This window comes from Accipiter gentilis, chromosome 20, assembly GCF_929443795.1.
Source record: "Accipiter gentilis chromosome 20, bAccGen1.1, whole genome shotgun sequence".
In the NCBI taxonomy this organism is placed as follows: Eukaryota; Metazoa; Chordata; class Aves; order Accipitriformes; family Accipitridae; genus Astur; species Astur gentilis.
Genome location: NC_064899.1, coordinates 14,316,008 through 14,332,886, shown reverse-complemented (window position 1 = coordinate 14,332,886; position 16,879 = coordinate 14,316,008). Strand labels below are relative to the sequence as shown.

The window sequence follows — 16,879 nt, the reverse complement described above, 5'->3', positions numbered from 1 at the left end:
GGGCAGGCCACCCCGTGGGTCACCCACCACCCAGCCCCGGTACTTAAGACGGGCTTTCCCGGGACACCATCCCCCGAGCTCTGCGGGGCAGGACCCGCTCCCGGCGGCTGCCCCCGGCTCCGGCTGCCGCCGCCCCGTCGGGGCTCGCTGGGACCCGCTGCCGCTGCCGCCGCCCCCCCCCCCACCTTCCCAACCTCGTCCGCCATTTCACACCTTACGGGCCCCCAAGCGGGGGCCAGCTCGCCCCCCGCCCCTTCGCCTCGGGGAGGGTTTCTCCCCCCCCCCCCCCCGCCATCCCGGGCCGAGCCGGTTTGGGTCGCAGGGGGTGCGGGCAAGGGGCTGCGGCCCCGGGCGCGGCGGGGGTGGGTGGGCGGCTGCCCCCGCCGTCTCCCCGGCGGCCCGGCCGGCGCCGTCTAGAATATTTCTGGTGGGTGTAGCTAGCTGGGTCTTTTACAGTAAAAGCCGCCTGGCTATCGCAGGTAGGAGTTTCCCCATGCTATTTATGTATATGCGTCTGTCTGTATAGATTTAAAAAAAAAAACAACAAAAAAAAAAACCCCAACGCGGACGCAGAGAGGGCGCCGGGCTGCGCCCCCCCGCCCCGCGGCGTGTGTTTACCAGCAATGGGCATATGTCACTGCCTCAGATGTTTTCCAGCTCGCAAAGTCCCCGCTCCCCTCCGCCGGCTCCACCTCCGGGCCGGGGCCCGCCTCCCTCCCCCCCCCGGCCCCCCCCCCGCCCGGGCACGACGCCCTCCATCATATAAAGAAACTTCCCGGTGCCGCCGGCCCAGTCGCCGTCCGCCCCGTCGCAGCAGCCGGCGGCCCCTTGCCCGCTCCCAGCGCCGCGACAGAGGTAAGGGCCGGCGGCGGATCCCCCCCCCCCCCCCTCCCCAAATCTCTCCCCAGACCCCCGCGGGCCGCCGCAGCGCTCCGCCCGCTTTCCCCCACCCCCCCCCCCAACCCCGGGCAGAGCGGCCCCGACGGGCCGGGGATGGAGAGGGGGGTGGGCGGTGCGGGCAGGTCGGTTTTCCCCCGTCTGGGCTTTGCCTTGGTGCTGTCGGCACCTGAGCGAGCCGCTGGGCCTTTTTTAAAAAAAAAAAAAAAAAAAAAAATTTCCCCCCCCCTCCCCCTAATTTAAAGCAAACAATTCATACCCACCCTGTTATCTGCCCCCGAGGTGAAGGCTCTGCCCTGGGGAGGGTCGCGGGAGCAGGGGTTGGGGGGTCCACTTCATGCTCTGAGAGGGGAAAGGACTTTTGGGAGGGGTGAGCCGCGGCCCCGGCTGGACCCCCCCCCCCGGCACATCGTGCCCAGGGGAGAAGCTGGGGGACCGGGTTTGGTGTCCGGGGGGTGCTGCTGCCTGAGGAGGGGTGCGGAGCTGCCCGTCCCCTCACAGGAGTGTGTGCACCTGCCTGACAAGGGTCTGGGAAAGTCTCCCGGTGTGTAGAGGCAAGGCCAGCGGGTGAGGAGTCACTTTTTGGTTAGATGGAATGGGAGGGAGGAAAAACCCACCAAACTAAAGGTTTCGGGCATTCAAGCACTTTTTCAGATCGGGGGGGGGACACAAACCTGACGCCAGGTCCCCGTCACTGGTGTCCGTGTCCTCGTGTTAGGACCTTTCCAGCGGGTGCCCATGGCTGCAGAGCCGCACCGCTCCCGGTGCGTGCCTACAACTCTGCGTGGAGCTGGGGCTCTGAGCTCCCACGGCCCTGGGGACGGTGCCCTTATGCCAGGCGATGTGGGTTGCTGTCTTTCCACTTTTAGGTATTTGCAACGTATAGATACGAATGTTACTATATATGCCTGTTGGGAGCAGTTGGAGGGGTAGATATGTATAGGACATCATGTGTTCAAATGTGTCTTGCTTAAGTGAGCTTGTAAAAACTACTTTGATGTTACAGTGAGGTGCCGTATAAATCATAACTGCACGTGAAGCCCTCCAAATCGTGTGCGCGTGTCTAACGTTGCGTACCTGCACCGTCATATGCAAATACATTTTTATGCAATTTTTTCCTTTTTGATTAAAAGGTAAAAACCCAGTTGAACTCTGAGCAGGACAAGGTGTTTGTGCCTTAAGTCACTTGCAATGAAAATTTCAACTACCCGTGTATGTTCATGCAAAACAGTGTCGGGACAGGGGGGAAGTCTGTCAAAGTCTGCAGCACGAGAGGGCTGCGGGGGGCCGTGCCCGGTTTCCTGAGGCTCTGTACCGTGTTTCCCGGCCCCCCCCAGGGCCCCCCTGCACGCTGTAGCTGCCGTCCGGCGTGATACGCGTGGTACCAGGGACTGGGGACCGCTGGCAGGGCTCTACACGGGGACTGGAGCCGGCGCCTGACCTGTGTGGGTTTTCCTCTCCCCCCCCATCCCGCCCCTCTCCCCCTCCTCCACAGCCCCCCAGAGAGCCGGTGCTTGGGTGTGTGCGGAGAGGTGAGGCACCCCAAGCCCCCCCCACACCCGACCCCTGACACGAGTGGCATGAACTTGGAGCCGGGAGAGTGCGGGATGAATTCGGTGAGCTGTGGCAATGGGAAACTCCGCCAGTGGCTGATCGACCAGATAGACAGTGGCAAGTACCCAGGGCTGGTGTGGGAGAACGATGAGAAGAGCATCTTCCGCATCCCCTGGAAGCACGCCGGCAAGCAGGACTACAACCGCGAGGAGGATGCCGCCCTCTTCAAGGTAGGGCTCAGCCTGGGTTTGGGGCTGTGGGACACAGCCGGGGCGGCGGGGACGACTGGAGGCTCTGCCGTGGCCCCTCGCCATCCCGTCCTCGCCGCCCACCTCCGCGGGCCGGCTCTGCCGGGTGCCTGTGGCCGCCGGCTGCCCGCCCGGTGGCCCTGGCTGCGCCCCGGTGTCCCCTGTGTTTGCGGGATGAGACCACCCGCCCTTTCCCACTTCTCCGTGGGGAGCTAAATGCTTGTGGCACCCCAGCACGACTATTTCCACAGCTGTCTTGGATCGTTTTTGCCCTTCCCTTGTGCCTGCTGAACTGTTTTTCCTACCTTACCATGCTGCTTTTTTCTCAGCCTAAGTCTGCAGGGAGTAAATTCATGCACATATAAGCACACATGTATATGCTGTTTCAAGAATTGTGGACTTGTACCTTGTAGTTGATTCTTTTTTTCTTTTTTTTTTTTTTTTCCTTCTTGTTCTTTTGATTATCTGAAATGTTTCCAGGCCTGGGCTCTTTTTAAAGGAAAGTTCAGAGAGGGCATTGATAAACCAGATCCCCCTACCTGGAAGACAAGATTAAGGTGTGCTTTGAACAAGAGCAATGACTTTGAAGAACTGGTGGAGAGAAGCCAGCTGGACATCTCAGATCCCTATAAAGTGTACAGAATAGTACCAGAAGGAGCTAAAAAAGGTAAAGCATCTCAAATTCCCAATGTAACTGAGTGTGAATATGTCTCATTGTAAGCGTATGAGGACTGGAGCGTGCTTTTATGGAATGGCCCTGCACTTTTTAAAAGTGTTTTGAGGAGCCAAAACGGCAGGGCTCAAGTGCAGCTTGTTCTGATGACTTAAGAGGCTGCGTCTGCAGGAGAACTGCTGGCGTTTGAGTCGGAGCATTGAAAGGAAGCCCTTGCAGAAGATGCAGACAGGCGCCCTGCACATCGCTGGAGGAATCGCTCTTTTAGCTGGAGCCTCCCTGCCAGTTCTGTGTAGCGAGAGCCAAGCAAGCGGCTCAAGGGACGGGCAAAAAAAAAAAATAATTAAAAAAAAATTGCTTGCTGGATCTAGGGTTTGAATACAGGAAAGAGCAGAAGTGTTTTGAGCCAGACAGTAGGTAACTGCTGTGGGGGGAAGAGCTGGGAGCGAGGGATGCCCAGCCTGCAGCCTCCTGGGCAGAGGCTGGGGGCAGTGCCTGCTCTCCAAGAAGCCCCTGGTCCCAGGAAGGGCTTGTGGGAGGCAAAGGCTTGGCACGGCCCGGGGGGACATCGTGGCACACTGGGAATGGCTGGGCAGCACTTTCCTGTGGGGCAGCGGAGAGCCTGGTGGGACAGGCTGCTTCGTGGAGCTGCCTGCAAGGGAGGGCTAGGAATCCTGTCCCAGACGGGTGCTGAAGGGCATTTTAGTCCTCCGCTTGTTCAAAGGCGGGTTGTATGGATTTGTCTTCAAAGTGCCAATTTCAGATTTCCTTGAGATGTGGCTGACGTAATTTATTTTCATCCCTCTGGTGAATGTAGGTGCAAAACAGATCAGCATGGAGGACCAACCGTTAATGATGAACCATCCCTTTCCAATAACTTCTCCCTACACTTCACTACCATCTCAGGTGTGACATTAATTATGCATTTCGCTTGGTGCTTGTACGTTGAGCAGCAGCATAATTTCTGTGCTATGTGCTATGTTTGTCTTTGCTGGCATGGCTCTCTAGTTCTCTCTGGGAAGAAACTTTATTATGAGCACTGAGAAATCGAGAAGCAACTTTTCTAATGTCATATGAGGCCACAGGGCAGTTGATTTCCCTTGGTGTTGTTTATCCCTGAGCAGCAGCTCTTTTCTGTTGGACGGTAGATATTAGCGCACTGCCATTCTGTTGATGCCAGAATGTAAGCGCCCAATGAAGCCTTGTTCTTCCAAGCAAACATTTACCAGCAATGCTTTGACTGCCTTTTGTTATTCTACCCTGCTTATTATTTACACCAGTGGTGAGAAGTTCGTTTGAAAGCCTCATTGGTGGTGGTGGCGAAGTGCCATTCGTGTAGCCTGGGCAGTGCTTAGACCTCCACGGGCTTTGGCAGAGAAAATCAAGGAGCTGAGATGTGAAAGCTGATGCAATGCCTAGCATTAGTTTTTGACAGCTGCTGCGTAAAAAAAAAAAAAAAAATTCTCGTTCAATTGTATAGGTACCGAACTACATGGTGCCCCACGAACGGAACTGGAGGGAGTTTGCCCCGGAGCAGCCGCATCCCGACATCCCCTACCAGTGTGCTGGCGTCCCTTTTGCAGCTCGCAGTCATCACTGGCAAGGGCCTGGCTGTGAAAATGGTAAGATGCTCCTGTTTAGGGTTGCTTGCTGAGGTTGGTCACCTAGGAGGACCGCAGATTTTAGGTTCCTTATTCGTGGCTTTGATTGGAATTAGCAGAAGTAGCCGGAGAGGAGTGCTGGGCTCCCTTCAGAGAGAGTCACAGGGTCCGTGGCAAGAGCCTTTGTCCTGGCTCTTGCTTTCGCTGCCACCGTACATCTGGTGTGTGGGCTATGCAGTCCTCTGAGCTGATACAAGTCAGCCCCCAAAAGTCCTCAGGTGTCTCAAAAGCCCTGAGCAGTAAGAAGGCAACCACCCCCCCCCGAAAACCCCACATAGGAACATGTGTCCTTTAGCTTCGCTTTCTGATTTTGGACCTTCTGAGGCACACATCAGTGAGGTTTTCCCTCCAGCCTTGTGGATTAGAATGGCATTATTCTCCCAAGAGGAAAGCTGAAATTATTACTTTATTTTAGTGCTGCAGCAATGAGACAACTTGTCATGGATTGAGTCTCTCTTGGGGCTGGTAGAGCAGAAACAGAATAAAAGGACGTTCCCTTCCCCGAAGATCTCACAGTACTAGAGCCTAACGTAACCGTGGCTTTCCAAGCTCTGCATCCTTAGGAAAAAGCCCGAGTTGTGAAAATCGGCAACGCTGAAGCCTGCAGGGGATAAAACCTAAGAGAAAGGGAACCGTATGCCATAGACCCTTGCAGGATAACTCACCTGAGGACATAGGCATTTGCTTTGTGAGGAGAAGCAGCTGGCTCAGAAGGGCAGGAAAGGATGGGAAGTGAGGAAGGACTTCTTAGAGCAGGTGCTACATTTTCAGAGGACAGCTCTCTAGAGGTTTTGGTGCAGAGAAATCTAAAATCTGCTAAGAAGTAAATTCTCAGTGCACTGCAACTTCTGCTGGCAGTATATTGGAATTATTAGGCAGAATCCTTTGCTTTTAGTTGAGCTATCTGCTAATAAAAAATGGAGGTAGCAAGCTGAATGAACTCTGCCCTGAAGTACATCCTCTGCAGCAGTTAAACACACATTTGGACACTTTGCTGAATTTGGAGCCGGTTGTTAGTGGCTGGTATTGGCTTTCTCATTGGGCTCTAAAACGCGTCAAGAGACGTAGGTGGTTTTTATCCACATCGCTCCAGCTTCTGATTGTGGTGGGTTCTGCCATTGGGAACGGTAGTGCGCACTTGTCTGCAAGTCACTTGCATCGTCCTCCAAAGACTTTTACCGACATTAAGAGACGGAGGAAAACATCGATTGCCTGTGTTATAATTCACTTACTAAAAGGCATCTCTTGGAACAGTCTAATAGTAGTCCTGCTAATAAAACCCTAATAATCTCCTGCTGCACAGTTTTCTTTACCTACTTTTTAAACAGTGTTAATTCCAGCTGTATTGTTATACCCATCTTTAGTAAAATTTCTTATACGAAATGGGTTGTTTTATGCAGGCAACTTTCAAGAGCGCTGTGGGCTAGTTAAAAATGTGAATTATTTCTGTAATAGAAAAACATGTTAGGTAAGGAAAAAGGACTAGGGGGAATACTGAAATGCTAAGCGAGTATTTAATGCTCCCTTAAAATATAAATACAGTCCCAAATAAAAATACAGTCCAAATAACAACTGGAGAGATTGGCATACCTGGAAAAAATTGGGAAATAGGAACTTTTTAAGAAGAAGGGGGGGAGGAGAGAGAGTTCCTAGTGGGCCCCAGAAAAACTCGCTTTTGCATCGCTGCGATCTCTGCCCGAGCTTTTATTGTAGGATTTAGGCAGCTGTCACTGACTTTTGTTTGTGAAAACAGGTTGTCAGGTGACAGGAACCTTTTATGCTTGTGCCCCTCCTGAGTCCCAGACTCCTGGCATCCCGATTGAGCCAAGCATAAGGTCTGGTGAAGCCCTCGCCCTGTCAGGTAAGGTCCGAAACCCCCCGGCCTCTCTGGGGAGCTTGACAAGAGACTCCTGCTTCTGACTTGCCCCGGCACTCTATCTCCTTTCTGATGGAAAGGGGAAAGAAGGAAAAAACCCAGAAACCTCTTTAATGAATGAATTCGGTGTATTGGCTTAAGCCGCTCTCTTCCAGGATACTTGAGCACTTGCAGCCCCAGCTCCAAGGGATGGAGGTGGTTAAAGTTAATGGAAGTGCTTTGCTGGCTCACGGTGTTAGTGCTGGGTTGCTTCAGTGAGCCACCAAATCAGGCCTTCCCAGAGGAGTCTGGAAATTTTGGGAGTCAGTGGCTTTTAGCTCAGTTCTTCATTTGGGAGGAGCCCCCCCAAAAACTGGCGTTACCTGGGTACCTCGCTGTGCTCCTGCTGGTGCCATCTGGCTTTGCTCTGCTTCGTTACTCGTGGTGAAAAAAAAGGCATTCAGGAAAGAAAAGGGAAGTTATTTCAGCCAGGTTTGCAGACATCCGGATGCTGGGCGACTTTCTGAGTAACTGGGAGAAGGTGTGGGAATGTGCTTTTCGCAGAAATAATGGATAAACCTATAACGTGGTGCTCGGCAGGTTTCCCAAGCAGGATTGTTCTCCTGAATCAGGGTCTGTATGTGTGCATATACGTGTATGTGTATACAGACATGTATTATACACACACGCTTTTTTTTTATAATATAGATACAGATATTCAGTGCTGTGTGAGTTCTTAGGGGTCAGCCAAGTTGACCGAATGGCCATTTGGAAGTAAGGCTGGGGATTTCAGGTACAGCCCTTTTGGAGCTGGAGCCAGGAGTCACTTCTCTTCAGGCAGCTGAGTGCAAGTTTGCAGGTCGCCTGTGCAGAAGCCTCTTTTATGCAAAATCTGGGGAGAAACACAGCTACTTCCTGGTTAAATCTGAGGAAGTGGACTGAGTTGGTGGCTTTAATTGTGACATGAACTTGGAAAATGTGATGAACTTTTAGTGTGCAGACTTTTCCTTTTAAACGGAAATGTGAAGTTTGCGGGATGTTAGTTCCCACCAAATTCCCACATCAGTAGCCCTTAGAATAAATTGAGAGATCATTAATGCTACCGTGCCCCAAAAGTTTTAGTATTTATATCCTTTATGTGATTTTTGCAAATGTGAGCCTGTCTTCTGAGTGTTGGTGACCACCAGGCTCAGAAATCTCATGCAAACTTGTCTCTTGGTCTTAGTACAGCTTTGAAACATAAAACATTCACACTAATGTATCCCAATGATTCTTTTTTTTTTTTTTTTTTTTTTTTTTTTTTTTTGTCCTTGTAGATTGTCGACTCCACATCTGCTTATATTACCGTGAAATACTGGTAAAGGAGGTGACAACTTCTAGTCCTGAAGGTTGTAGGATATCCCATGGCCAAAGTTACGAGGTCAGCAGCCTGGAGCAAGTTATCTTCCCTTATCCAGAGGATAACGGCCAGAGGAAGAACATAGAAAAATTACTGAACCACCTGGAACGAGGAGTAATACTGTGGATGGCACCCGATGGCCTCTACGCTAAGAGACTTTGCCAAAGCAGGATCTACTGGGATGGGCCTCTGGCGCTCTGCAGTGACCGACCCAACAAGCTGGAGCGGGACCAAACATGCAAGCTCTTTGATACTCAGCAGTTTTTAGCAGGTAATTACCGCTATGGCTTTGATACGTTTCTGGAGACGTCACCCGGTCGCTCTCCACATCACCTTTATGGGAGTCCTCTTTTCGTGTTGCCTTATGAATTGCAGTAAGAATTACCCCTCAATTCTTCTGGGCAAGTGCAGTCAAGGGGTAGTTGACTCCTGAATAATCCTGTCAAATTCCGCTCTCTGTGCACGTTCAATGCCCCTGCACAAACCAGGAGGAGGGAACCGATGCTCACCTGGTGACACCCAAACCCCCACCTCTCTATACGAAGTGTAAGGAGGAACCTAACAAAATAGTCTTTCCACAAACTGAGCGAAAGAGGAAAGTGGACTCCTGATCTGGGATCTGCTAGTGTGAGTCCTGGGTAGGTCTGTGGTCTGCACTGGCACTGCTCTCAGCGTGACCCAGAGCGAGCCCGAGGTCTTGCTCAGAACATACAAATACCAGCATGAAATTCAGCAGAAAGCCTTCTTTTCAGTCTGTGCCAGTGTTTAAAAGATATCTTGGGGGTGAAAAGGATTTCACAAGCTTTGGAGTTTCAGGATTGCCTAATACTCTAAGCAAGGAGGTACGTTGCCTCTCCAGAGCTCTGTGGGAAGGTCTGGGTTTGCACAGGGCAGTACAGAGGGGACAAGGGCACGCGTCAGGACGGTGCCTTCTCCTTCCAGCCCACGGAGGGCAGGGGCAGAGCCTCAACCCCGCTTCCCAGCACTTCTGAGCAGTTAGAGGGAGGCAGGCTGCCCACCCAGAGGAACGAAACCGGTGGGAGCCAGTCATTGTCCCCGGGGGACAGCCTGAGCAGCAGGAATACACATCGGCCCTTCTCTGGGATGTGTGGCGTCGCTATAGGTGAACTGAGTGCCTATGGTTTGGTGTGTTTTCCTGTTAGAACAGGGCATCAGCACTGGCATGACTCTCAGAGGAGAATAATGCCTTCCGAAATTAAAAAGCCCCACCAAACCCAAACCAACAGCTTTAGCATACTTTATATTCCAGGGTCGATGCACCATCCCAGCAAAATGGTCAAGCAAGAAATGAATTTAAAGAGAGAGATCTCATATGGATATGAGAATTGACAGTTAAAAAGGGGAATTTGAGGTCAGGGTATTAGCTTGGGCTTCAATCACATGCTAATTTAAAGATGTATAATTCTGCCTCTGATGATGGTTTTGGAAATCCCTTTCCCTTTTCTCAGGTGTTTTTTTAGATGTAGTCTGGGTTCTTCCAAACGGTTGACAGGACATCTCTTTTTAGACACCTAACCCCAAAGATAAGCTCAAGCAATAGTTATTTTTTCCTCCACCTAAATTACTTATGCACCAGTGCCTGTGCAAACCCAAGCATGTGGCTGAAGTCATAGCCTGTGGTGTGTGCAGAGTGAGTTTTTGCACGTGTTGATGCTCAGCTAGGTTTTTAAGTGGCTTGCCATAGGCGTATCACATCGACATGTTAATTGAATGTACTGAGGTCCCAGACTGCAGGCAAGATTGGAGATTCCCCCCTTAGGAAACTGTGCCTTCCTTGGGAAGAGAGGCAGGAGATCTCTACCAGGAGAGGAAATCTTGAGCAGCAGAGAAAAGGGCAGATGCAGAACTGCTGTGGACCACAGCTGTTGGGACCCCGTTGAGGAGCTGGACCCTGCAGTGCAAACTGTGCTGGAGCATCGAGGCCCGTGTTGAGCAGCATGTAGTGTTGAGAAGGCCAAAATGGCAATAAATCAGAAAACAGGTGGATGGTCGCTTAGGAGTACCGCGTAATAAATGCAGTAAATTGGGCTGGGTGGAGTGTAGGAGGATAGAGACAGAGAATTTGGGAGCGTGAGGGCGGCAGCCAGAGGAGGGTTGGCCTGGCAGAAGGAAGGGCGGCTGGAGCCAGAGTAGCGGGAGATGGGGAAGGTTTTGGGGAAGCGCATGGGGAGCCCTGCGGTGTTGGAGGAGGTGCTTGGGCCTGGAGAGGGAGATGGAGCAAGTGGAGGGTTTTGGAGAAGCACGAGGCTGACCTCAAGCCCCGATTATCCTGCTGGTGGGAAGGAAAGCGCTTTCTTCTCCAGGTCCACGCCACGGGCTGCTGTGTAGCACTCCCACAGGTTTTCAGGATTTGGAGAATTGCTGAGGCCAAATAAAACAGGGGGGAAAGGAAAGAAAAAAAAAAAAAAAAAAAGGAAAAGAGGGTTTTGAGGGAGACCCTGGGGAGAACTATGATTTACTCTCTGTGTTTTAAGTGAGCTGGCTATAGTTTTACTCTTAGAACTGACCCTCCCAGTAAGACCAGTAGGTCCCAAGCCAGGGTTGGGACACTGTTGTGGTAGCCACTGCATTCACATCTTGGTCTGAAAAGCTTGCAGTTAGAGTAGAAATGGCAGGGGTGTATTTTGGGAAAAGGTGCATTTGTCGTGCCACATTTGAAGACTCTCCTTTCCCTGTATAGCAGGGGGTGCTTCAGTATAAGACATTGGTTTTAATATTAATTTCAACTTTTTCCAGAAAGCACGAACAAGGTTATAAATTAAAGTGAAATCTTTACCAATCAACTATGTAGAAATACTTCACATAATGCAGACATTAATGAGGGTATTAGAAGCAATTTTCTTTTTTTTCTTTTTTCTTTTTTTTTTTTCTCCTGGAAGGAAATACAGTGCCTAAAACACAACATAATGATTTTGGTTCAAGTGGAAGTCTCTTATGATGGCCTCCCCAGCTATCTTTCTTAGGGGCCACTTTGACTATTGGAGTAATAACATCATTTGACCTTTTCCCTTTGTGCAAGGGTGTGGGTTAGTGAAGGGAGTAAAGGAGCACAGAAGACACAGGCTCTTTTGCTGGTTCGATGCATGGCTTAAGTACTTCACCTTTCCATGCCTCCCTGTCCCCCACTAGGCACAGTGGTGACAGTGGCTCCGTGACTGTGTCTAGCTGAGGCTGAATTTCATTCCTGGCAGTACTTTGAGTCTCGGGCTCTACTAAGCCATTACTTTCAGTGCTGTTGTTGGGCATCCGCTTGAGTGTGTCCCAGCTACCACCGGTGTCTGCTCCAGGAGGTTCTGCTGTCAAGGCCCAGTAGAAACACTAATTGGAAGACATCCCATTTGTGCATAAGAAATGACTTGTGAGGCAAGGCAAATAGAAGAATTGCAGTGTTAAAACTAGCTCCCCCTGATCTGTGGGAAAGTCTCCAAACTCAGTGTCTTCTCCTTAACTCATTTTTTCTCCCCCTGACCTCTCTCATCCTCCCCTGGAGTTACTTCATCTTCTCCCACTGTGCTCCAGGGTCCTCCGTTTGGACCTCTGCCATCCACAAAGTCTTTCTTACTGGCCTGTACTGGTTTTGGCTGGGATAGAGGTAATTTTCTTCATAGCAGCCCATGTGGTGCTATGGTTTGGGTTTGTGATCAAAATAGCACTGATAACATAGGGATGTTTTAGCTAATGCTGAACAATGCTTGCACAGCATCAAGGCTTTCTCCGTTTCTCACTCTGCCCCCACAGCAAGTAGGCTGGGGTGGACAAGAGGTTGGGAGGGGACAGAGCCGGGACAGCTGACCCAAGTTGACCAAAGGGATATTCCCTACCATATGACCTCGTGGTCAGCAGTAAAACTGGGGTGGGAGTTTGCCAGAGGTTGCTGTTGCTTGGGGACTGGCTGGGCATCAGTCGGTTGGTGGTGAGCGATTGCTTTTTGCATCACTTGTTTTTTCTTTGTTTTGTTTTGTCTTTTTTTTCCTTTTACCTATTAAACTGTCTTTATCTCAACCCACAAGTTTTCTCACTTTTGCCCTTCCAATTTTCTCCCCCATCCCGGTGGCGGGAGTGAGCAAGCAGCTGTGTGGTGCGTACCTGCCTGCCAGGGTTAACCTACAACACAGCCCTTTCTCTCTTCCCAGAGCTGCAAGCCTTTGCTCACCATGGACGTCCACTGCCGAGATACCAGGTTGCTCTGTGCTTTGGGGAGGAATTTCCAGATCCGCAGAGGCAGAGGAAGCTAATTACAGCCCATGTAAGTAGGACTTCTGCCTTACCTAAAAGAAACATATTCCTTGGAGGATATGAAGCTGCCAGTCAGGCTTTTCTACCTCGTGTAGGTTGTGAGGGAGATAACAAATTCTTGAAAACGCACCACCGGCCAGACCAGGGATGAATCCCCAGATCTGCCAAGGACTGACTGGCAGCCCTCAGTAGGGCAGAGCACCTGATTTCCCTCTCTGTAGAGTGTAAGCGTCATCCGTGATCACTTGCAAATCCCTTCAAAACCTAAAGCTGGAAGGTACACTGGAAGAGCTGGGCTGTGTTGTTATCGCCAGCCCAGTTGCACAGCTCCTTGGGCTATGAGGCTGGTGCAGGATGCGGTGCTTTCCCAACCGTTGCACCTGAAGATGCTCCAGAATCCCAGCCTGCATCTCAGGGACCTCAGCCCTTAATGGGATGCAGGGACTGCCTGTGCAGCTTCAGGGTTAAGGTAGCTGGCAAGCTTTTGAGCTGACTGACCACAGTTCGCACACACTCAAAGCTAGTGTTTCGGGATGGTATCCGAGAGAGGGTGATGACGGAGACTGAGACCAGGTACTTTCTAAATTGGCTGTATTGGCCCATAAAACCACAAGAGAGGTGATAATGCACACGTTAGCGGTAGCGTTTAGCTTATCGCATACTTGGGAAGAAAACCGGTGTCTCTTTTAATTTTTCGAAAGCCCCTTTGGTAGCGGCACGGGTCCCAAGTCAGACTTCTGTCATGAGCCTTGGCCTCCCCTTAGCTGTGTAGCTTTCGAACTGGTACACTGCTGCTTAGCGAATCTCTGGGGTGGAAGGTGGGAAGCTCACAAATCCATCCCAAGCTATGGGATGGTCAGAGGTAGCTCTCCATCCCCATCTCTTGTTAAACTCTTTTCCATCCCCGTTTTGGCTTTCCAGCTTTCCATCCCTCCTCCCTGGGCATCCCCTCTCCAGCCCCCTTCTCCATCTCCTGTCCTGGCAGCTTCCCTGTGAGCCTGTACCTCCTGCTCTTTCCAGGGCTTTGCTTCCCCCTTACCAGTTGCTCCTCAACCTGCTCAACCTCTCGGGCTGTCCCAGCTCATGGGCTGGTGGGGCTCTACCACCCCACCAAAGAGCTATGCCCCGGGAGCTGTCTGGCTCACCTGCCCTGCTGCCTTCCCATCTCCCCCCCGGTGGGATCAGAGGGGCTCAGCTGCCTCTGAACGCTGATGGGTGGAAGGGAAGGGGGAACGGTGGGGCTGCTCCAAGGCGGCGATCCCTTCTGGCTCTCTCCCTTCCCAGAGGTGGGACCCACAGGCAGCGTGTTTTTTCCTCCAAAATGGTGCCTGTGTCTTAACGTGGAGGGGCTGGCTGACCAGCAGGAGAGGATTGTGGAGAGGAGTTGTCCAACCTGTCCGTCCCCTGAGAGTTAGGAGAGCTTCAGGTGTTTGTTCTCGGTGTGCAACTGAGATGTTTGCAGTCAGAGCCCAAAGCCCTGAGGGGGAACGGTGGTTTCTGAAGAGACAGAAGTGAAGGCAGCATCAAATCGTACAAATCCCTCTTGGTGGTTGAACAGGTTCTTCATCAGAGCTTGAATGAACAGAAATAAGAGTAACCTTGGTGTTAGACTGAAGTCTGATTTCAAACACACGCAGTCGTTTGGCAACGTATCTCAGTCTATCTGAGCGCTCCAGCATTTCAAGTGAAGTCCTCAAAGTACTTTACAATGCGGACGAGACTTTCAGCGCTTTGCGTGTGCATTTGAACATGTCGAGTGGCCACGGACATGTCTGGCCTGTAGGCACTGCTCACACCCAGGGGCTGGCTAAGGGGCTGCAGTTGCTGATACATCATTTGTGTCACTGGTACGCACCTTCTAAACGAGGGCCGTGGAGGTAAGGAGTGTGCGCAGTTAGCAAGGCGCTTGGCAGCAGAACAGGCAAAGCCTGGCTTACAACGGAGATTAGCGAGACCACTGAAATCGTTTTCCCATTCTGGTAAGCAGAACTGTCTTGTCCTGCCTCGTTTTTAACTTAAAACCAGCATAAATAACTAAGATGAGGAGCATGAAATTTTGTCACATGTCTGATTAACATTTTGTCTGTTCTTAAGGTTGAACCAATGTTTGCCAGGCAGCTGTATTACTTTGCTCAACAAAACAGTGGACATCTGCTGAGAGGCTATGATTTACCAGAACTTATGACTAGTCCAGAGGATTATCACAGATCTATTCGCCATTCCTCTATTCAAGAATAAGATCCTCAGAAAGAGTGTTTTTAAAGGCACTGTAAAGATTATGCAGAGTGGAGGAGCAGATCTGGGTCGCAATTTGGAGATCCACATCACAGCTGGATGTGTTCAAGGGTTCAATGATAGAAAAGTGAACTAGAACAACCATATTGTATGATACAAATGACGGGTCTTCAATATTTGGATGCTACATCTCACATAGGTTCCACTGTTGCTGGGAATAACTTAAAACTGACGAAAATATTGCTATGTTTACGTTTGCTTAATGTTCTCCTTGGGTTTTGAGGACTGATTCTTACCGAAGACTTAAATCCAGAGTTTACACTGTTACGTTTGCAGGGCTATTTATTTTGGATTACTGATCTCAGGGAAAGTACATAAATTTGCGGTGTTCCCAATTTGAAACTGTAGCTACTATAGGTGGGTAGCAAACGTAGGTGGTTTGTTGAGAATAGCTAATACATGTAAGTGGTTATAAATTTAGATTCATAAGTGTGATGCCTATATTCTTCTATAGAATATTTCAGTGTATTTTTTAAAAACAATGCAATTCTTCAGAGCCATATTTTTTTAATGCCTGACTGACATTTGTCCTGACAATGAATTTTGTTGCTGCCACTGTTGTTACTGGATTAGCCCCCATAATAGCAGTTTCTAAGGTGATGCATTTATGGTACTGTGTTAAGAAAAGTGACCGTTCAGCTCATGTTACCTGTGGATTTAGTGGATTAACCACTAGAATTCTAGAGTCCCGAAGAGCAGGTTTAAAAATAAATTACATTTTTCTTATAATTGAAAGCTACTATGCATTATATATATATATATATATATGTATGCATTAGAGTTAAGTTGTCAGACCTTGAAAACAGCACAGAAATGCTCCTGGTAGCCCTTTTTTGATGTCGTATGCATGAGCCAGGTTAAAATAACCACCACCTCTGACTTACAGAGAGCCAGCTCTGCTCTTGGTGTGCACTCGCAGCTTCCTTCCAGTGGTACTGAAATGAATGTGAAGGGAGAGTTCAAGGAGAGCAGCATTTGGCCTCCCATATTAAGACAGTCAAGGAAATACTCGTTTTAATGTTTGTTTTCAAAAATTTTGCAGGAGTACAATTTGATGCAATTTGCAGCTTTTAATGATAGGGTGCCATTATAAAGAGAAAGAGAAGAGGTCTGTTGGGTATGCATGTCAGTGAAATTTCCTTGCTGGCAAGCAGACTGTGTGATCTGAGTAGCTTTAACTCCAAAACATGATTGCCCTATGCTTAACAGACGTACTTCACTTGACTTTCTAAATGAGGAAGAAAAACTGGTACTTGGTCTGGCAGCAGACTTGTGTTCTAGGGACTTTGAATTTATACATCTTAAAGATGCATACTCTTTTGGGATATATTATCCCCCTCCTCCACAGTGCCACGCGGAATTAAGAGATCATTTTTACTTTTGTGTTCTTTGTTACTTTAAGTGTTTTTCCTGACAAATATTTTCATAGGGGAGACCTCTTTCTTGGACATTAAAAGCACTTCTCTAGGCGACCTTCAGAGCTTCTGCATATGCTTTTGGCCTGTGCATACATTTTACAGAAAGGGACTTTTGTGTTCAAACTGAACTGGTACAATACAAATATTTGATGTGTTTTTCACTTTTTCCTAGTGGTCGGTCGTTGCTTCTTATGCTCATTGCTTCAGCTCACATCTTAGAATAAAGTCCTTATTCCCTACCAACTCGATTCGTATGTGTTGTTTTCAGTAGCGGGGCGGATCTAACATGCGCGGTTCTGCGCTGTGAACCTGGGCAGCACTGCTGGCTAAGTCTATGGGGAACTGTGTTCTAAGCCAAAAGTGCAGGGAAAGGTCAAAAGGTAAGGATTTATTCTTACGAAAATGTCTGCACTGCTAGCTACAGTTAGTAGAAAAAAGGAGAAAAAGGAGGTTGCCCTTTGGCTGTTGGTTTCCCGGACCACGGACGACGCGGCAGAGCCCTGCAGCTGGGGGTCTGGTGCTGCCAGGCACCTGAGGGCTCTGCCCCTGCCCCTCCGTGCCCTCCGGGCCTGGGGGCCGGGCTGGTGCCCCCCCTGCCCAGCACAGCGCCTGGGGACTCTGA

At 50.1% G+C, this 16,879-nt stretch overlaps 1 protein-coding gene across 1 annotated transcript; it reads left to right on the top strand.

The window, feature by feature from the left end:
* Positions 1–804: 804 nt before the first annotated feature.
* On the top strand, positions 805–15,350 carry IRF4 (interferon regulatory factor 4). The gene is made up of 9 exons (XM_049823839.1): positions 805–855; positions 2,393–2,681; positions 3,180–3,366; positions 4,190–4,278; positions 4,853–4,994; positions 6,787–6,894; positions 8,205–8,558; positions 12,442–12,554; positions 14,639–15,350. Exons 2-9 carry the CDS (start codon positions 2,478–2,480, stop codon positions 14,780–14,782), a joined length of 1,341 nt encoding a protein of 446 aa, XP_049679796.1. The 5' UTR covers positions 805–855; positions 2,393–2,477; the 3' UTR covers positions 14,783–15,350.
* The last annotated feature ends 1,529 nt before the right edge of the window (positions 15,351–16,879 follow it).

Bases quoted from the DNA above. Each gene is read 5' to 3' on its own strand.
- IRF4 (XM_049823839.1), top strand. From the start codon at position 2,478: ATGAACTTGGAGCCGGGAGAGTGCGGGATGAATTCGGTGAGCTGTGGC. The intron at 4,995-6,786 runs GTAAGATGCTCC...TTGTGAAAACAG, and splicing joins AGGGCCTGGCTGTGAAAATG to GTTGTCAGGTGACAGGAACC. The intron at 8,559-12,441 runs GTAATTACCGCT...CTCTCTTCCCAG, and splicing joins TACTCAGCAGTTTTTAGCAG to AGCTGCAAGCCTTTGCTCAC.